The 23,052-nt window shown below is 35.4% G+C and overlaps 1 protein-coding gene across 1 annotated transcript in view; it reads right to left on the bottom strand.

The window, feature by feature from the left end:
* Usp47 (ubiquitin specific protease 47) overlaps nucleotides 1-23,052 on the bottom strand; it is a 572,957-nt gene that overhangs the window by 440,658 nt on the left and 109,247 nt on the right. Inside the window, exons 4-5 of the mRNA XM_090406134.1 lie at nucleotides 19,611-19,730; nucleotides 7,364-7,541 (exon numbers count right to left, since the gene is read on the bottom strand). Coding sequence (XP_090262260.1) covers nucleotides 7,364-7,541; nucleotides 19,611-19,730 — 298 coding nt within the window. The remainder of the gene's footprint in view (nucleotides 1-7,363; nucleotides 7,542-19,610; nucleotides 19,731-23,052) is intronic.

Raw genomic sequence — 23,052 nt, 5'->3', positions numbered from 1 at the left:
CTTTCCACTTCAGTTGGATGAATCTACTGATGCACCCAAATTCGTTGCAGTGTAGAATAAGTAATGCTGGTTCATCAGGCAGTTCAAAATGAATTGTTTATTTTAATCAGTGTGGTTAAAAAACTGCAATATTCTTTTAAGCTTTTCTTCCACAATTCTTCTCAACCGTTTCTCAAGTATACTTGCATAAATCTTACCAGGAACATTAAAGTAGGGATATACCTCTGTAATTCTCACATTCAGTTTAATTTCCCTTTTTATATATGGGTACTATGAGAGCTCTACTCCAATCATCGGGAATTCTTCCCTCTGTCCAGGCTTTCTGAACTATGCAGTGCAGCCACTGTAGAACTTTTATACCACCATACTTCAGCATTTCTGGTCGAATATCATCTATTCTTGCTGCCTTTCCACATTTCAAGCCTTTGATGATTTTTTCTACTTCAAATATGGATATGTATTCCTGATTCTATGCCTGTAGAGTGTTTTTTGCCACTTTGCTATCATTGCTGGTTTCATTTAGCAATTTTTCGAAGTAATTACTCCATACCTCAAGGATATCTTTTTCTCCAGTTTTCATGTCACCTTTATCATCTCTAACTGCTTTTACAACACTCCTTCCTCCATTTCTGAGCTTCTTCAATAAACTCCAGAATATCTTGCCACTTCTTGAAATTTATTTTCTAAGTTCTTACCAAAGTGTTCCCATGACTTTTGTTTAGCTAGTTTTACACAGTGTTTAGCTTTTTTATATTTGTCTCTGTATTCTCTAAGAGCACAAGCAGACTTATTTGCCAGGAACTTTTGATATGCTTTCTTCTTTTCCTTCACTGCCTCTTTAACTTCCTGTGTCCACCATGGAGTTCTGATTTTTCTATCCTTGCAGACAACCTCACCACATGCCTTTCTGGTTAAATCGATCAGGGTTTTCTTCAAGACTTGCCACTGAGTCACCAAGGTTTGGTTCCTGTTTTCAAACTCTTTCATTTTTTTCTTCAATAATCTTTGTTTATTTACAGTTCACATCTGAGAGCTGCTCAACTTTTATTCACTTTAAAACTTTCTTACTTGTTTTTCTTTTCAAAAATGAAATTCAATTTTATCCTGCTCAAGACTAAATAGTTTTGAAATTGGAAGTTCTCACTTCCAATTTCAAATCATCTGTACAATCAATGAGATTTTTCTTATTCCTTGCTTCTTCTCTCCATGTGAATTTGTGCACATTTTTATGTTGGAACATTGTGTTAATAATAACCAGTCCATGTCCTGAGCAGAAAACCAACAGGTTCCCATTATTATTAGCTTTGCTGTTTTCTCCAAATTTTCCCAAAATATTTTTGTATGTCTGACAATCATTTCCTACTCTGCTATTTAGATCCCCAACAAGGACCAACTTTTCCTTTTTCATTGTGCCGGTTGCTTTCTTTAAAGACTCAAAAAATTCCTCCACTTCTGGAAGAATTTTTTGAGTTCAGTTCGGTGCAGTTCGTTGTAGTTGGTGGAATGAGTGTGGAGACAGAGAGTTGTAGAGTAGGTGCCCTTCCTCAATGAATCTTTGGATTCCTTAGAGGTGTCACGTAATAATAATAATAATTCCATTTTTCCTTCTTCAGGAGCGCGTATTCCTATTACTGTTAGACAGCTTCTTTTAAATTTTAGTCCTACAGCTGCTATTCTTTTGTTAATAATAGTGTAGCGCTTAATTCTGGTCCTCCATTTTGGATCAATCTTTATAGCTATGCTAAAGCTTGCTCTTTTATTCTTCTACTCCACTGTTATATCATTACATAATCTGCCATTTTGACAGCTCCTTTTAATTTTTTAATATATTTATCTTTTTTTTTTCTTTTAACTGTTTGTTGAATTCTGTTTCTTTCCAAACTAAACCCCAACATTTCATGCAGCAATATTTAATATATCCATTATTCCATGTTGTTTGTCCTTTCTTTCTTGCTGTTGTTGTTTCAGGTAAATCCATCCTGCTTTCCCTTTGAATGCTTCTAAATATATCTGTTTTTTCACAAGAAAGGTTATCAGCCTTCTACTCGACCTCCCAACCTCGAGACTTTCCCTTGACCTGTCCAGCTAGAGTGGCCTATCGGTGGGAATGCTACCACCGGCATAGCTCCCAGGGTTGTTGGTACATGTAAGCGCTCCTCACCATGACAAGGTAGAGATACCACTGAGGAGTTTTTTATTATTATTATGGATATCTTCATGGAGTTAGAAGACTCACTGCAGACGAAACACTCACAGCCACCTCTGGCAATGCATTTCACATCTTCACCACCCTCCAAGCAAAATATCTAGCCCTAATACTCTTGATAACCACACTTACAGAATTTCCAGGGATAACCCCTCATCCTCTCCCTTCCTGAGCCATAGATAAAAAAGCATCATCATCGTTATTATTATTACGTGAAATCTCCAAGAAGTCCAAAGTCTCATCGAGGGAGGCCACCTACTCTACAATCTCCGTCTCCACCACTCAATCCACCAACTACAGCAAACCGCATTATCTACACCAATGGCACCTACTGTCCACCACAACCACTAGTATTTTCACAGACAATCACAAACATCCATGCACACATCAAAATTCGAACCCACAGCCTTTTTGACTGGAGAGCAGATACACAAACCACTTGGCCAACCAGGCTGTCATAAGTATCAATCCTATAAAACCCCTTGAATAACTTATATGCTTCTATCATATCTACTTTCATATGTCTATCTGCTAGTTTTTGGAGCCCACAGACTTTCAATCTCTCTTCACAGGAAACATTCCATACACTTGCAACAATCTTTGTCGCATGCCTCTAGATCTTCTCCATGAAACCCAGGGGACCAGACTTGAGCACAGTAATCCAGATATGGGCATATCAAAGCCTTATAAAGAGGAATAACAACTTCCTTAACTCTACTTGTTAATGTGTTCTTCAATGGCCAAGTAACTTTATGGGCTCCTTAGCAATATGTCCTCTAAACTTTAACTCTCCGTCTACCACCAGCCCTAAATCTCTAGCTTCATCTATTTCCTGGAGTACAGTGCCATCAATGTGATACATGGCTTGTAATCTATTTATCCCAAAATGCATAACTTTACATTTCTCGACATTAAACTGACACTCATTAACTTTTGTCCATACTGATAGCCTATCTAAATTGTCTTGCAAGCACTCCACATTGCCTTGATTAACTATTACTCTATCAGCAAACAACTGAACATTTCCTTTCAGATTATTTCCTATATCATTTATGTACAATTTAAACAGCAATGGTACCAGCAATAAACCTTGTTGCACATCACTAGTACGCCACAATCTCTAGCCTCATCAGTTTCTTGTAACATAATCCCAATAATTTAACATGCTGTTGGCAATCTCATCAAGTCAAGGTGTATAACTTTATGCTTACTAACATTAAACTGACAGCTATTTTTATTTGCCCAAATTTCCAGCCTATTCAAATCATTCTGTAAGTGCCAGATATCAGTAACATTGCTAATTGCCTTCCCTATCTTTGCATCATCAACAAACAAACAATTGCACATTGCCTGTTAAACCTTTCCTAATGTCATTAATGTATAGACTGAACAATGGACAAAGGAATGTTGGTCATTCCCATTCCCTGGGGTATACCAGGGAATGGGAATGACCTTAAATCTGGCAGATTCAAACCCAACGTATACCATATTTTTTGTTATCTGTTGGTCAAGTTATCCAAGTCAAGAGTTTATACTCTAAACCCACATTCCGGAGTTTATGCAACAGCCTTTTGTGTGGTATGCTATCAAATGCCTCAGCAAAATCCAACATTATCATGGTGTATCCATTCCCTTTATTCAACTCAGCCATAACATTGCTAGAAATTGCTAAATGCTAAAGCATAACCTTCCTTTGGTAAATCCATGATGTTTCTTGCAGAGTATTGTCAACCTGTCTCCCATTTCTCTATGCAAGTTCTTACCAACTTCTTTAAAATCTTCACTACCACACCAAGATTCTAACAAGCCAGTAATTAGACACATCAATTTTTGTACAACCCTTGTACAACAGAATTATCTAAGACTCAAGTTATACAAACATGTGAAAGGCTTAGCCAATTCGGCTGAACATGCTTTTAGCATATGAGCTGATATTCCATATGTCCCTACTACTGAATTCTTATTCCGGATATGCAACAGCTTCAACATTATTCTCATGCGCCTCTAACTGTTCATTCAAATGTACTAGTAGTAGTAGTATGTGCACTGTGCACCATGTTACATATACTTGGTTGATATATCTTAGTAAAGTGAGCACTCATTAACTGAAAATCGCATTAGCTTCTGACACTAGAGGACCAGCCACATTCAGTAAAGTCATTCTTCCACATTCTTTCTTTCTTTTACTTGCATCATAACCATAAAATTCTTTTGGATTTCCTTTAGCCTGTAGCTGATTTCTTTTCATACTCCAATCTTAGCCTTCTGCACAGTGATCATTATTTTTCTGGCCTGCGCTTTATATTATTATTATTATTTTGGTAACCTCCATGGAATCAGCAGATTCACCTTAGGAGGGTCCCCTCAACCAGCAACATGTCTATTATAATGAACTTTGAGGTTATTTACACTCCCTGTATTCACAATGCACTCTGGCAATGCATTCCACTCACTGACAACTCTCCATGTAAAAAATCTACTCCTCACATCTTCTCTTCACCACATTTTTATACAACTTATAAGAACGGCCTCTCATTCTTCCCATCTTAACATCCACTCTTTTTTATAATTACTTCTGTATTAATCCAGTGGAATCCCTTAACTAACTCGATGGTCTCTATTATCTCTCTTTTTTATCCTCCTATCCACTAAACTTCGCAATCCACATTTCCTCAAATGCTCTTCATAACCAACACTCCAGAGTCCTGATGTCACTTTGGCCATTTGCCTTTGGACCCTCTCTAGTGTTTCAACATCACAATGAAAACCAGGCGACCTAATCTGAGCATAAAAGTCCATGTGTGATCACACCAATGTCTTATATAGAGGCACTATCACCTCCTTATCCTTACATGGCAATGTACTTTTTATCACAGCAACAATACCATGTGCAGTTTTTGCAATGCTTGCAATGTGCCCTCAGAACTTTAGTCCACTCTCTACTATCACCACAAAATCCTGAATCTCATTCACTTCCTGAAATACAGCTTCACAAATAAAGTATGTAGTCATATCTCTGTAACATCTTGCATTTATTAAAACTACAACTCCCACTCATCTGTTCAAGCTAAAAGTCCATTTAAATCTTCTTGTAGAGAATTAACATCAGAAACATTTGAAGTTCCCCAGTCAATTCACATGAAATATCATTAACAAATAAATTAAACAGTAAGCACCCAAGAGCAGAACCCCGAAGGCACACTGGTCACCTTCCTTTTCTGAGACACTGCTTCATCATACACAACTTGCTGGTATCTTTCAGAAAGCCAATCTTCAATCCACCCAACAAAGTTGTTATCTGACCTCATGTTCTGCAGCTTATACACCAATCTGTCATGTGGTAATTATCTAATGTCTTTGCAAAGTCCAAAAAAATCACTGTATGTGAATCTCCCTTATCTAACACATCATCACCTTATCATAAAATGTAAGTAACTGCTGATACAAGACCTGCCCTTCACAAATCCATGATGACCATCATAGAGAATCTTATGTCCATCAACTCAATGCTGCATTATATTCCTAACTAATTTTTCCCACACTCTGACTACAACTTCATATATACAGACTAGTCTATGCATACCTGGAAACTTCTGTCTAGAAACCATGTTTGTGGAGATGTTATTTTGCCATCTTTCCACTCTTTAGGAACCTTCCCCACTGCAAAATTTATTAATTTATCAGGTCAAGGCATGGCTAACTCTTTTGCACATTCTTTAAAAATACTTGCTGATGTCATTCATTCTCACAGCCTTATTAACATCTAACCCAAGCAACATTTGATATACCTGTGATTCTTTTACTTTTAATTGTAATCCTTGCCTCAGTTCTACCTGTTGCACAGCATCATTTACACCACTATGATAACACTGATGAAGTATTCATTAAATAATTCCACTATATCATTTGCTATGGTTACTCTGCTACCGTAACTATCTGCCAGAGTCAACCTGCCATAATTATTTTTCCTCTTGCTTGTCAAACAACAGAAAAATTCTCTTGAATTAGATTTGACCTGACTGGCATATCTCCTCTAATATTCTACTTTTTCTTTTTTAACCATGCTTGTGATTTCTTTGGTCTGAAGTTTATGTTCTTCATGCATTAACTACAAACTCTCTTGTACCTCCTCCATAATAACTTCTTTTGTAACACTGCTTACTTGATTTCACACTTCATTCATCTTACTCCTACTCTATTCACTTAACTCTTGATATGCAGTTATGCATTACTGCCTTATCATTTTCCATGTACTGTCAAAATCTTTTCTGTACAATTCATCAACTCAATGTACCAATGCTAGTTGCCTACAGAGCTTCTAATAATCATAATCATCCACTTTATAGTTCCACATATAGCAACTGTTTTCCTGTTTCACTACCTTTCAAACCAATACCTCATGATTGCTCTCACCAATAGGTAGGTTAATACCTCATGCGCAACAACAACATCCTGAGAGGGTGTCACCAAATCCAACACCAAAAAACCACATGTTGCTTTCATCACGTATTGCATTAGACAGTTATCCTGCAGAAACTCAACAAATTAACTCTCCTTGTTATCATAAGTATCTCTTCTTTCTAATCTACATTCCTATAATTAAAATCTCCAACAACTCTTCTCACTCTTATTCTCAAGATATTCCTTCCACATAATCTTATTCTTATAGATCTCTTGCTTAACAAGGTTGCACATCGATTTTACTTCTGCCCTATTTATTCTTCACACTCTAGGGATACATGTATATAGAGGCTAATGACTTCAGTCCAGTTGTGAAGTGACTTCATGTGCAAACCTTGTTTGCTTGCTATATGTAAGCTTGTTTGGCTTTTTGTTTGTTTGTTTGCTTGTTATACGTGAAATAATGAGAAATTATGCTAATATATGATTATACTACGTTATACTACATGAAACAATGATATTATATCATTTCACATCTTTTTGCCTTGAATGCATTTACAGAACTGCAGCTTTTGTCAAAAAATAAAACTGACCAAGGAACATAACATTATAGCTGAACTAGTAATGAAACAATAATAAAGTTCAATTATAACAAAAGCATATTAGACATGCCTAAAAATCAATGCATCTTTATTATTCTTCATATATAAATGAATAAGAAAATTTAAGAAATACAGCATCTAAAAAATAAAATACCTGTATCTTGCCGAATACCAAGAGTACTGAAACTACATCCATATGAATAATCAGAGAGCCCAGGACTATAAGGTGGAGGTGCTGGTGGGACATAAGTACTACTTGTGTCTGCACCAACATGGGCATTTTGTGTTTTAATAATAACATCATCTAATACTAATTTTCTTTCTTCATTAATCTAGAAATTAAAGAAACCTCAGTACCATAAAACTTGAAAATTACATTGTTATCAAATTAACTAAAATAGTTTATTCAATTTCTATCCAAATAATTAGAATAATTACATTTTCAATATAAATTATGAAACATGAAAATTAAAAATTGTTTATACAGTTTTTTTATATATGTACTGCCAGCATGTATCTTAAGTTGGAGGAAATGCCAACTAAATTCCTGTATGGTTGACATCAGCAAGGCAAGGGCATGTAGGCTTTTCTTCCAGATCATCTAAATTGGACAAACCTCAAGGAAGTGGAGAGGACTAGAAGCACAGGTGGGCTTTGCTGGCCCCAACAAAAACTGGGTAACAGCTACCATACCAAGAGCGGGTACAGCTATAGAAGACAGCTTAGAGGAGAAGAGAGAGAGAGAGAAAAACCAAAGTAAAAAAGGAACAAATCAGAATAAGAAATCTGAAGGTGGATTTCTCACCAAAAAAAAGCTGAGAGATTGTGAACTTGATGCAGAGGAGAAGGCTGGCAATACTGCAGGTGCAAAAAACAAAATGGAAAGACAAACAGCATGAGAGATTAGAGGAGGATATAAGTTATTTTATTGTGACATGAACAGACAGTGGAACGGAATGGGAAATGTAGTCAATCAGAACTTAAAGAAAATGTGTTAGAAGTGAACAGATAATCAGATAAAATAACTGCAGTGTGTACATACCTTGGTGTGAAATTCTAACTTTGGTGAGTGTATACAAGGGAGTACACAAATATAACCGGAATTATTAAAAAAAATTTTTTTTTTTTATTAAAGTACCATATTCTAGTCTCCTTCAAAGTACACTTCAAGTGAGTCAATATGCATTTGTATATACATGTATCCCAATGTTTTTTCCACTAGTGGAAACAGTTCTGGAAATGTTAATCTGGCCTGCAGACTTTTCTTTCACTTCATCAACAAATTGCTTCCCTTTCATGGTTTTCTTTATCCGTGGAAATAAAAAAAAAAGTCGCATGACATTCGTGATTTTTTTTTTTTTTTATCCTCTGTGAGCAAACGAAGCATAAATTTAGCAGATGCACATTCATTTGCAAATTTTCTGTTAATATCTGCTGGCACAAACTTCATGACAAATTCGTCTCTTCAGAAACTTTCTCAATGGTCTTTCAACAATCTTAGTTGATTGCCTGGCAAACCTTTTTGATGTTTTCATCATTTCTCCTTGACGAAGGTAGGCCAGATCATGGTTGGCCTTCAACTGATATGTCTCGATTTTTGAAATGGGAAAATCACTGGCAGACCCTATATTTTACCTAAAGCGTTGTCCTTAAAGGCTTGTGGAAGCATAACAATAGTTTCAGCTGCAGTTTTACCCAAAGGAAAACAAAACAACAAACCAGTTCACACAGGATGATGTCACTTGCCAGACTGGCATGGAAAACTGTCACAATACCTGGCTGAATCATCTGTAACTAAAAAAGCATGTGTGACAAGTTCAGATTCCAGTTATTTTTGGGAACCCCCCTCATATGTACCTCAAGGTAGTTGTGAAGAATACAAAAATGAAAATTTTTGGAGAGGCATAGAATGCAACCTGCTTGGTAAGAAGTCACCAGGCATCTCCATGGGCAAGGTGCATTGTGCCTTGTTAAAATTAAGAGGGAGGACTAAAAAGTTCTGATAAACACCTAGAACTTTGATCTCAATCCTATTGAACAACTACTATGGTATGAATTGGAGCATCAGGTGTTCTTTGCTAGGCTGAAAGGAAAAAGAGCCAGAGAAATCTAGGTGGATTGATACAGCAAAAAGTGATAGAAATATAATAGAAAGATAGAAATATAATATCTGATAATATTGGAGCCTTGACAGATAACAGATTAATTTAAGGAAAAACGTTGACTGGATGTTAGTAACAATGTAACTTTTTATATAGTACTTTCATAAAATCCTGTACCCCCCCCCTCACACACACACACACACACACACACACACACACACAGAGTAAATATTAGGAATTTGATGATGATCAACTGAAAAATAATACAAGCATATCTGAAAGATAACCATCAGATACTCCACAAAATTACTTTTTAAAATTTTTTTTTTGTTTACAGTTTTTACCAAACAACAAATTTCATCCTAGAATTGATGGGAACTCGGGTTTTTCGTCCTGTAAACTCAAGAAAATCGACCGTAGAACCCACATTATTTCAGACATTAAATATATTGTGTTAGGGTTAGGGACCACGAGATGGCGGCACATTTGAGCCGTCTCTCTTCACTGCGTACCGCTTAATTAGTGATAGCCTTGGGCCATCTGTCTCTGATTGGGTACCAGTGGAGATTGAACTGCCCACTCAGTCTCCAAAAGTTAGATAGGGCTAAATGGCCCGCCTACTCCCGTATACGGGAATAAAAAGGCGTTAGCTGATTTTTTTTTTTTTTTTTCTGAATTGATGGGATCAGATGTAACTCACTGTCTATATTATTTAGCAGCTCATATATTTCACTTTGGTTTCTGAGATATCAGAAAGCAACTGAAGAGATCAATAATATGATTTCAAAAAACAAGATAAGAAGCACTTTTATGTAATAGATTTTATTTTAACATGGAAGCATGATTCATGACTTACTTTTCATGGTATTAACAACACCACACAATTTTTTCAAAGAGATGTTTTATTAACTGCTAATATTTCGTTGATTTTCAACTCAGCATTATCAGAGCACAACACACTTGTACATGCGACAGTGAGTGAGTGAAACTACAATTGCAATGGACAAAAGATCTAAAGTCCTATTTTTGGAGCCCTCTAATGGAAAAAAAAAAAAAAACTATGCAGGACTTTTTATTAAGATAACAGTCTCCCAAATTTTTGGCAAATTAATGCAACCATAGTTGTTAAGGTTGGGAGAATTCTTCAAAGCCATTGCTGACAAAAAATAATCTTTCAGATCTATAACGACTCCTGAAAAGCACATTAGTTTTTCTCCATCTAATCCTGTGTGAAGGAGTGTCCAAAGCGTGGTCTGCCAGTCTTGACTTGCCATAGTAATAGTAGCGAATGTATTTTTCATGTTCTTCCAGGCAGATGTTAACTGTTTGCCCATAATTGGCCAAGTTGCGGTCACAAGGAACTTCATACACTCCTAGATGTGCTAAAGGGTGAAGTTTATCCTTAGGCAAGCGGATCAGAGTTGCCAGCTTGACATGAGGTTTGAAAGTGGTGCGAAGGCCATGTTTCATCAATATTTTGGCTATCTTTTCTGATGTACCTCTGATACAGGGAATAGAAATGGTCATGTTGTATTCTTGTGTATTAGGGGAGGGCAGAGTAATGGGCCTATGTAGTATTTTATCTATTTTGTATCAATTATAGGCACTGGCTAAAAACGTATGGAGCAGATACTGGAGTTCTGTGGTCAGAGCTGTCTCATCAGAACAAATGGCTCTGGCTCTGTGTGTAAGTGTTTTTAAAATGCCATATTGTTGGACTGGATGATGATGTGATGGTTTATGTAGGTATCTTCCTGTGTGTGTAGGCTTTCTGCAAATAGAAAAAGATAGTGATCCATCTGAAAGCTGGGTGACTAATGTGTCAAGAAATGGTAAACAGTTATTTGATTCTTTTTCTACTGTGAAGTGGATTTTGGGATGTTGGCTGTTTAGGTAGGTGACAAATGCCTCCAAGGTATCTTGTCCATAGGGCCAGATGGCAATCACGTCATCTACATAGCGTAACCACACTTGTGGCTTGTATGTAGTTGTCGTAAGAACTTTGTTTTCAAAGTGCCCCATGTAAAAATTAGCTAACGGGGGGGCATAGCAATACCATTAATCTGTTTGTAGAATTCTCCTCCCCATATAAAGTAATCTGCATTTATGGTAAATTTAAATAATTCAAAAATATTAGGGGGAAATTTAGACTTGATTAAATCAAGAGTGTCGATAAGTGGTACATTAGTAAATAAAGTGGTGACATCAAAAGTATCCATTATGTCTGAATTTTTTAGGACACACACTCATTTTAAAAACACTTACCACAGAGCCAGAGCCATTTGTTCTAATGATACAGCTCTGACCACAGAACTCCAATATCTGTGCCATACGTTTTTAGCCAATGCCTATAATTAATACAAAATAGATAAAATACTACATAGGCCCATTACTCTGTCCTCCCCTAATAGACAAGAATACAACATGACCATTTCTATTCCCTGTATCAGAGGTACATCAGAAAAGATAGTCAAAATATTGATGAAACATGGCCTTTGCACCACTTTCAACCACTTTAGACTAGACTGTAGCTTCAGTTCAAACTTAATTCCAGCTCATAGTCTGTTATTGTAGTGGTACAATGTTTCTTTACAGTGTTTTTTTATGTTTGCTTTTAATGTTCTCATGCCTGAAGAAGCCGGCATTCCGACGAAATATGTTGTGTGTTAAATTAAATTAATTTGTTTTTCTAATTCTCAGAATTCAGTCAGTAAATAATATGAACACACACACACACATATATATATATATATATATATATATATAATCATGGACTTCTACTCGGTTGTTGTGATACATTTTTAAAAAATAGATTTAATGATTTAAACCGAGATAACTTATAAATTTTTAATGAGGATAATACAACTAGTTTTGGCTTATAACAGCCTTCATCAGGTATTCATTAAAGGAAGAGAATAGTAATAAACATTGAAGTATCTAAAAAACTTGGAATTACAGGTAAAAATTGCAACACATAATTGAAACAAAAAACGTTGTATTTTTTAAGTTGTTCTAACTAGCACGCTATTGTTTATTGTGTGTGTGCGCGCGTGCAGGCTCTTGTGAATGCCAATATTGAATAACTGCTGTATGGCTATTTGGGATGTTATAACATAAATTGCTGTTTAAGTGTTCAGGATTCAGGATGATTTCCCTGGATTCTACAATTTTTCTTTTGAACTTATCACCACAGCGAAAAATATTTTCTGATTTATCCCTGCAAACGGAGTGACTTTGGAGATCATCATTATGATTGCTTGAAAAAAGAACATGACTGGACAACGCAGTTGCACGTGATCTTTTATAGGAGATGTCTCTCTTATGCTTTTGGACAAACCAATAGATTTGTTAGTTTGTCCAAAATAAGAGATATTGCAATCGCACCATAATTTATATACACCTGGATATTTTAGGTTGTGATGAATAGGTTTTGGATGGCTGATAAGAGAATGGATTTTTGGAAATGTGGTGAAGAACATCCTGATGTTGTATTTTTTAAGGACCTTAGCCAATTTGTTGGAGACTGTGCTAATGTATGGGATGGAGATGCTACCTTTAAAATTATTATTAGTTTCTGTGGTGCACTGCCTAGGAGGATCCAGAAGAAATTTCTTAATCGTTTTTTTTTTGAGTATCCATTTTGTTTAAAGATAAGAGAGAGGCGATTATTTCTTTTTGGAGTTCATCTGGTTCATTCAAAAGAGAGCGTGCTCTGTGTCCTAAAGTAGATATAGTTCCAAGCTTCTGTGGTGGGAAATTATGAGAATGCTATGTAGATATCTATTGGTATGAATAGGTTTCCTGTATATAGAGATTTTTAATCTTTCAGAGCATCGTGTAATCATTACATCCAGGAACGGTAAGGAGTTATTTTGTTCTAGATTAGCAGTAAATTTTATATTAGTATGTTGGTTGTTAAGATGATGAAGAAAATCTATGAGAGATGTGTGTCCGTGACTCCATATAATGAAAATATCATCAACACAACGTTTCCAAAGTTTTGGTTTAAATGAGAAAGAAGATATAGCTTTTGTTTCAAAATCTTCTAGGAAAATGTTAGCTAGAACTGGGGACAATGGGTTGCCCACTGCCAGGCCTTGTTTTTGTTGGTAAATGGAGTCCCGATATCTAAAGTAACCATAATGAATGCAATGTTTTAATAGAGCAAACATTTTTTTGGATATTTTTCCTTTAGTAATGTAAGTACTTCGTCTGTAGGAATTAGTGAATAAAGAGATAATCTCAACATTTGCTATAATGTCATTTTCATTAATGGAAATGAAAAAAAAATTGTTTCTCATATCAAATATCTTTGATATGAGAAACAAAATCTGTGGTGTTTTTGATGAATGATGAGGATTTATTGGAGAAACATTTGAGGTGCTTTGCTAGATATTTTGAAAGATTGTACGTAGGTAAATCAATTCCTTTCCACGATTGGGTGAAGAGAGGTGTTTTCCTTATGAATCTTAGGAACTCCATAGATGCGTGGTATAAGAGGATGTAGAGAGCATAAAGAAAGGCGAACATTACGAGGAAGTTCACTCCTAGTCTTTAGCAAGTTGTTTGTATGGTTTGTAATTCTCTTGTAAGATCTTCCTGAAGAATTGAATAAGTCATGTTGTCTTCAGGTAATTGAAGCATTTTTCTGTGATAATCTTCAGAGTTGAGGACGACCGTGGAATTGCCTTTATCTGCAGGTAAAATAACAATGTTATTATTCTTTTTAAGTTTTTTTAGGGCTTTTCTTTCAGCAGGAGAAATATTATCTGTTGGAGGTTTAACATTATTGATAATGAAAATCGATTCAATACGGAGAAGTTTCACTAAATGATTAGGAATGAGCGAACTTGCTTTTTCTATTTTTGTAAGAAGAGATTCTTTAGGGATAAATTTTGGTGAGGGAATGAAATTGAGACCTTTGCTTAGAATATCTTTTTCTTCATAACAACACAGAGATACAGAACAATCCCAAGGGTTATATCTCTTTACCGTATATCAGTTCGTTCTCCTGGAAACTAAGAAGAATTTTGAAAAAATTTAGTATAAAAACATGCTTTTCCACTCTTCCTAAACTCAGATCAATTCTAAACCAACCAAAACAGGCTCAACCATCTTCAGTTTCCAGGTGTATATAAAATCATGTGACTGTGGGAAACCAACTAAGGCCAAACTGAGAAGTCCATCCTCCTGCGTCTCGAAGAACATCAGAGAGACATCGCTTATAGTAGAACCAGAGCAAGTTCCCTCTCAAGCCATGTCCTGTTCTCAGCAAAAACACAGAAAAAAAAACACCACAAATAATGAAGGCCGCCAACACGAAATAGACTGGAATACAACATCAAACATTCATATATGCTATGATAAAGTAAACGCCACATAGTTGAATCCAAAGAAATTATCCTAGACTCTTCACATAAACAGTAACCTTAGTTATAGTCTATCAGACTCACAGAGCTCTGCTATCAGATACTGGCACACTCGTGAAGTCACACACTCGCATATGCCTAACAATGGAACTTTAGCCCAGACTGTAGCTTCAGTTCAAACTTAATTCCAGCTTATAATCTGTTATTGTAGTAGTACAATGTTTCTTTACAGTGTTTTTTATGTTTGCTTATAATGTTCTCATGCCTGAAGAAGTCTGAATCCGTCGAAACATGTTGTATGTGTTAAATTAAATTAATTTGTTTTCCTAATTCTCAGAATTCAGTCAGTAAATAATATGATCATATCTACATACCAAGTAAATAAAGCTGATAAATATATATATATGTGATTAAGTTTTTCCACAATTATGTATCATTCAGTTGTAAATATGAACTCCAAAAGACTTATAATCATCTATGAAATTTGAATGTACAGGATCAAATATATCATTTGCATGTTTTTAGACCTTTCAATGATAATAATAACAACATTGTTATTATTATTACAAGCAACTCCAAGGAGTCCTTAGACTCATCGAGGGAGGTCCAAAAAATCATGTCAAGAACTATCCAACAATTGCACAGAATCTATCAATCATTGCTTCGAACTGATTCACAGTCATGGCACCCACAACAGACTCTAGCAACCTATTCCACTCATTCACCATTCTCCAAACAAAAAACCTAGTTCTAACACTCTTGCTAACTACACTCTTACTCAGTTTCCATGGATGGCCCGTAGTTCTCCCACCACTAGACCTGTTCTGAAAATTTTCTGCTGAATTAATCTGTTAAAAACCTCTCAGTAATTTGTATCTCAATCATATCACCCCTTTTCCACCTATCAACTAATTTATGAAACCCACAAATCTTCAACCTGTTCTGGTACGGTTCATTCCATAGACCTGCTACCATCTTGGTCACTCCTCTCTGGATTCTCTCCAACTCCTTCACATCATCACCAAGAAACCCTGGTGTCCAGACTTGACTACTATCTGCACATAGTAGTCAAGATGGTGGTCTTATAAAGGCTCAATAAACAGGAACGATAACCTGTTTATCTCTGCTCATCAAAATATTCTCAGTAATCAAGTAATTCGATGAGCTGCTTTAGCTACTTTTGCTATGTGCCTCCTAAACTTCAACTCCCTATCCTCTAACACTCTCAAGTCTCTGGCTTCATCAATTTCCTGAAGTACAGTTCCAGCAATGCGGTACACAGCTTGTAATCTTTTCACTGCAAAATGCATAACTTTACACTTTGCCACATTAAAATGACATCCATTCTCCTTTGCCCAGTCTTCCAATCTATCCAAATCATACTGCACAGTTTTGCCATCATCTGTATTAACTATTGCTCTACCCAGTGCTTTTTTCCTGGCGGTACACAATGGTATGCAGTACCAGCACCTTTTTTCTTAAGTTTTAAAAAATTTGCGATTTATTGACAGCAAAAGGTATTATATAAATATTATAAATATTTTGGTAGATGATACTGTGTTCACAAATTGAATTTTCAGTTTTGATTACTCGTAAGTTGGTACCATGCTTTCCTGTTTCATAGGTTGGTATGCAACCGGAAATCAGTTTATCAGTTCTATATTCCCTCAGTTTATCAGTTCTATATTCCCTCTGCAACAGGCAGGTGTTCATGTGATTTTGGAATAATCTAAGTTAAATCAATGCAATCATTGTTCAAAATTAGTAAAATAAGTAGTTACTTTATGCCAATAAGTAAAAAAAAGAAAGACTGAAGAACCAGAAATTGTTGAATCTACTTGTGATCCTATAAAATAGAAAACTAGCACCAAAAATACACTTGGTGAAGAGGATCACGAAACCAAGACTGAAGATTCACGTGGTCAAATGGAAACACATTCTGATAATGAATGGCCCGAATGTTGGACACTTTTGCAGAAAAACAACTTCTGCAAGAGAAACGAGTGGCTGTATGTTAAGAATAAAATGTTGGGCTGTAAAGTGTGTCGTGATTTCAGAAATCTTGCTGCCGATAAACACATGGCAACGAAAATTCAGTAGAGTGGGCAAATGGTAAAATTAGTCATTTTAGAGAATCTCGCACACAACAGTTAATGTCATTAAGAAAAAAGATTTACGATCATAAGGAGAGTGTAGCGCACAAAGCTTGCCAAAAAATAAAATCTGAACAAAAAACAAAACATTACAGAAAGTTTTCCTCAATACTTTGTCTCATAATAAAGACGTGACAGGAAAAGTGGTTCTAACTGCTTACAAAGTTGCGAGGAGAAATCAATCATTTAACAACTTTCAAGGCGAAATAAATTTACAGGAACCTAATGGCCTAGACATGGGATATATTCTTCATTCTGCAAATGGTTGCATAAAGATTGTGAGCCACATCGCAAATGAAATGAGAAAAACATTAATAGACAATATGATGAACTTCAAGAACAAAATATCGTTACTTATTGAAATCTACAACTGTGTATAACACAACAACATTGATTGTTATTGTTCATGTAGTTCTTCCTGAATTATCGGCTCCTGTAAGTCTTTTCCTAGATTTGATCGAATTATCAGATGTAGCTGCTAGAGGAATTCTAAACTCTTTAATTAGTCATCTTGAGTGTTTAGGATTATCTGACGATTAGTTAAAGGCATACTTATTGTCTGTAACTTGTGATGGTGCAGCTGTGTTGTTTGGTGTGCGTAAGAGTGTAAGGAGACTAATGCAAGAGAAGTTTCCTAGTGTTATTTTCTGGCATTGTGCAAGCCATCACCTTGAATTGTCTGTTGGTGACACAGCGAACAATGTGGCAGGAGTGAATCGCTTTAAGAGTTTCACTCTTAAAGCAATTTAAGAGTGAAATGCTTCACCTAAGAATGCTAGGGAACAGGAATGTGTAGCGACCGTAGAAATTCCATTCTAGTATTTACACTTTCTGCAGTGTGGCAAGACTTTGAAGCCCTAATCCATCACTCTCTGGAGGCAAAAGAAGACAGCAGAAGAAGCAAAACAGATCGCTTTCTTTATGAGGGCCTTTTAAGAAAAATAACGTCATGCGAGCTTGTTCTTAATTTGGGCCTTATGTGCGATGCTCTCCAAGAACTTAGTGAAGTAAGTCTAGATTTATAAAGAGAAATATTGACTTGTACAAAGTAGACAGGAAGATAAAGAATAGAGTTCAACTTTTTAAAGAAAGAATCGAAAATCCTTCTGTACTACAGTATTTCTCTTCAAAGTCAGAAGAACATGAAGTTCAAAGGGATTGAGCTCCACAAAAATGAAAGACACAGTCATGCAATAAGTTCATCTGCTTTCTATAAAAGTCTGAAAGAAGCTGTTAGAAAGCATCTGCTTGAAGGAGATGATGCTGATTTGCCTGAATGTGCTAAGATTTTAGATTCCAAGTATTGGCCAGAAAATCCTGGGAAGCATCTGACATTTGGTGAAGCTGAAATTAAAAAGTTAGCACACAAATTTTTCTTAAATGAAAGAGAAACAGTTCATGGTTTTCGTGAATATCTTCAAGAAAATAAAGTCCTGGACATACTACTTCCTCTAAAGCACACTTTGGGCACAATTGCAATATCTTCCAGTGAATGTGAAAGAGGTTTCTCTCAGATAAATTTTATAGTAACTTCATCTAGGTCATCTTTGCTTGTATGGACAACTTCTGTGCTGATGTTCATCAGGATAGTAGGACCTCCTCTCACTCAGTTTAACCCTAGCAAATATGTGGACTCATGACTACTCCGAGGTCATCATTCTGCAGTTGATACCAAAAGCAAGAAGCAATCTAGAGACGACAAGGGTATATCGGAGGATATGTTAAAAGTGTGGAAGTTGCTGTAATAACATCTTCGTGGTGAGTACAGGCACCTTTTTTTCCCAGAAAAAAAGCACTGGCTCTACCCAACTTTGCATCATTGGCAAATAACTGAATAGTTCCTCTCAGATGCTTGTCTATATCGTTAATGTACAAATTAAACAGTAGCAGTTCAAGAACAGAACACTGTAGCATGCCCTGGTCACAAGCCTTCTTTTGGGCTCTATACATGAATAAACCACTCTCGATATCTTTCCATCAACAACCCTCCCATCCATCACACCAACCCTTGCACAATAGCTTTCTGTGGATACAGCATATGTGCAAAACATTGTTTTGAAATTTTCATGAAAAGTTCTTTAAAATTTGTTATTTTATACATTTGTACTGGCTAGCACATAGGGAAAGCTGCTTTGTCATGCAGACCGAGGTATTAGATACCATTTTCTGCATTCTGACAACTGTGGGTAATAGCTTTCTGTGGAGGCATGTGCTACACAGAAAAGTTTCTATGTGTTTGCATAAATATGTGCGTATGTTTTTGAAGCACATATGCAGATTTTTTTTTTTAAACTCAAAATGAGAAGCTTTAAAAATTATGGCATTTAATATTTCAAGAGGTGGGATATTAAAAATGTTGTTCCTATTTTAAAATAGCACCTGCCTGGGCTGATATGAATTAAAATACAGGAACTAATCCAATTCTTTAAGCTGGGCTGTCAAAAGGATATAACTTTGATGGCTACAGGTTTTACAATATAGGAGAATATGTGACTCAAATAAACAAAACAAGAATGTGTGCAAAAAATGAGATCAGAATATTCTAAATAAACATTTAGAAAGAGAAAGGAAGGGAACAGATTAGTTATAGTAAATAAGTATACTTTAAGGTTCAGAAAAGTTCAGAATAAAAATGCATATCCTAACATATCTTTTGATATTAAGCAAATCAGTTGAGAGAAAGTTAGTCTTCCATGCAATTTTATGAAATTTTAAAATACTTCACAAGGATATGCTTGAATAATTCTATTCACTATTAATCAATAACAAAGAATTACCTCAGCTTTTCTTGGTGGTTCACCATTCTTATCCCCAATTATTAGAATATTTCTAGCATTTCCTTCACATCGAAATCCAAGTTCCTCAAGAGTTTGATCACCTTGTTCACTAATGACAACCTTTAATTAATATGGAAGATTTCATTAAGAAGAAATGAAAATTAATCATTTCAGTTATATGCATGGAACTATATTTTTGTATAAATGTTTAATAGACATGCATGTTAGACACAGTATAATTATTTTAAATAATGGCTTCACACCATTTAAGAGAAAACCAAATAGAATTTATTACTACTATATATTTCGCTCAACATATCATGAGCATTTAATGAGAAGGCAGAGAAACTGGTAACAATATCTAAATTAAGAATGCAAGAACGAGTCATACACTATGTGTATAATATTGTTGGATTCTGAATGAAGAGAAATTTAAATTATTAATACTCTCCTCAGAATCCAACATAATCCACCATGGCAAAGGCTACATTTGTAAATATTATTTAATGTAAATCACTTGTTTATAATTTAATATTCATATAACTACCTTTAATTTTATCTAATATTTAATTATTTAATCAAGAATATGTGTATTAATAGTAGAAAAACTCTGTGTTAAAATATTATCAAGCTATTTAACTTATTTCTATGTTAATATAGAATTTATATTTGATAATTTAACTGCGCATTAATTGAAATGTAAATATTCTCTATTTATTCCTGTTTGCAGAAATTTAACATTATGTAATAGCTCAATTTTATTATGTTTTGTTTTGTTGTCATGGAAACATATGTTAGATAGCTTGCACGTTTTGGAACACCACGTGAGGAGAAGGTTTATTGAAAAGAGTTTTAGATCACGAGAACAATTTAGGTGGGAAGAACAGATACATAAGCGATGAACGCTGAAATTAGAATGAATTAAGGGGAGAATGAGGAAACAGAGAGAGAGAAGATTAGCATTAGGTTGGAATCAGAGCATTCGGCATTCGGAAATCACAGTACGTTAATAGCGAGTCAGCAAGTCACTCAAGCAGCTAAATAAGCTCTACTAGTCGAGAGGCGGTTAGCTAATAAGTTGTAGAATAACAATTATAGCTACGGAAGACAGCTGAGTGACTACTAAATAGACTAGTGATATTTGAGTTGAGATTTAATTTCAGGGCCGACCTGTCAAGGACACACAGAATCTTGAAATAAAGCACGGAGTTACTAGAATAGAAGAGGCTGTAAAAATTGAAGTTTACCGTTAGCTGTGATTAGAATTATAGTGCCTAAAGAATTAATCGAATGCCAGAGGAATGAACAACTATGCATATAAAACCTAAAGTTAAGAAATTATTGTGTATTGCCTTAATTCATAAGTGATCAGTAGTATTGCATGCAAGAACGTTTGTTTATGTGTATTGTGACCGATGATTAATTCAGTTATTGCTTAGAGGAATTATTTTAATGAGTGCCGTATACTGTTTAAAGTGTTTACAGTTATAAAAAGTGTTTGCGTGTAAGTAGATGAAGAAAAAAGATTATCGGTAAGATTAATCCAACCATTAATATTCCTATGCAGAGATGTGAGTGTGTTTCATCGTAGAATTTCCTTATGTTAACAGTAACTATAGTGAAGATTAACTGAAGTGTAAATTTAAAAGTGTTTGTTTGTGAAGTTGTGTTACTGCAAATTTTATTGTATTTGGAACTTAAGGAACTGTGAGAAGACTGTATTAGAGATAACAAATTTACCATTGTCTGAGTTTGTATGACAGTATTATCAGAAAGGCTGAAGTGTTTATAATATCTTAATTAGTGATTTGATCTTAAGTAAAATTTGTGATTTTAATATCACAAATTATCGCAATATCGCAATATCACAAATTGTGTGATCGCAATATGTGATCGCAATATCACAAATTAAAATTTGTGATATTGCGCCACTCTATATCTATTCAGATATAGAGTGGCGCAGTCTTTAAATATAAATTTTCTCTATATTTGAATTAGAAACCAACTAGCAACTTATTATTTTGTTTAAGAACATCATAGTGACTAACATGTTGGATCCAAAGTACAGATTAAGAAGAAGTAGGATCCAACAATATCACGTGTCTCAGTAACAGCTGTACAGTAACTGGAGGAACACTATTAAAGTTCAGAGATGTGGGAATAGATGTATAATTAATTAATTAAAAATTATAAACAATTAACAACCACTTTCCAAAACTTACTGATGGGTATACAGTCTGTCCGATTAAGATTAGGATGATGATGTAGGACTTCATATGATTTAAAAAACAAATGATCAAATTTGAAACTACTGTAGCATGGCATCTCAATATGGTCCAGTGAATGCTATGTCTAGTGTCAATGGCATGAGAAGCAAGGCCTGAACCTTCAGATTCCAAAAATCTTACATAATCTTGTTCTTAGATTCTAATAGTAGAATGGCCAGTCTGTCAAAAGCAACAAAGATGGGAAGAATGAAGCAAACACTTGGCAAAATGACAACTTACAGGCAGATATCCACATATCTTCGCATCATCACCCGTCACAAAAAATAGGTATCACCAAAATCCTTGTGCACTAACAAGCACAATTTGTTCTTCCGGGTCTCTTCTATCAGAAGAATTAAATGAAATAAAACATATTCTATTACTCATATCTATCCAAAGATTGTGTCAAGGCAGTCAAGAAAAACAGCCTTTTACAAGTGGCTTGAGATGGAGCAGCTTCCTTCGCAGCCTACACAGTAGCCCACAACACTTTTAAAACCATCATTAAAAGGGCAAAGTCCAAATCAAGAAGAATAAATGTAGAAAACTTGCTGCTTGTGGCATTAGCAGCTGCTCCTTTTGGTCCCTTGCCAAAGCTGTTAAGGTGCAACTTTTGTCCATCTGTGCTACCTCCTCTACCTCACCCTAACAGTAGAACTGCATCATCATCTAAAGACAAGAAGACAAGGCTGATACTTGGGCCTTATTCTTCTCTTCCAACTCCTCCATAGATAACCATGGCAAATTATCACCTCCTTTCCCTAGAACACTGCATCTCATGCTCCTGTGACCTTCTACCAGAAAGACATCAGAAGAATCTAGAATAACTTGGATACCACAAAGGCAACCTAATCCCAATGGAATCCCACTGTGCTCAAGAGATGTGCTCCTGTTCTTTAATGGTAAAGAACACCTGTTCTTTATCATCTATACACTCAACTGTATTCAGCTGCACTCAGAAACAAGCCTATATACACCCAGTTTGCAAAATAAAAAGTCTACCATCAAGCTATTGACCTATTGCTTTCACCTCAATTTTGTCTAAAGTACAATGGTGGTCTGAAAAGTTCTCAGCCTCGACCATAGATGGCAACACTATGGGCAAGAGTTTTTTTTTTTCCTAAGCTGGTACATCTGTCATAAGCATCCATGTGAAATTGCAAGTCATTCTATCA

This window comes from Typopeltis vanoorti, chromosome 16 (assembly GCF_054136105.1).
Source record: "Typopeltis vanoorti isolate ZY-2024b chromosome 16, IOZ_Tvanoo_1.0, whole genome shotgun sequence".
NCBI classification, from domain to species: Eukaryota; Metazoa; Arthropoda; class Arachnida; order Uropygi; family Thelyphonidae; genus Typopeltis; species Typopeltis vanoorti.
Note: the sequence above shows the minus strand (reverse complement) of the source record. Positions and strands in the feature narration are given on the sequence as shown.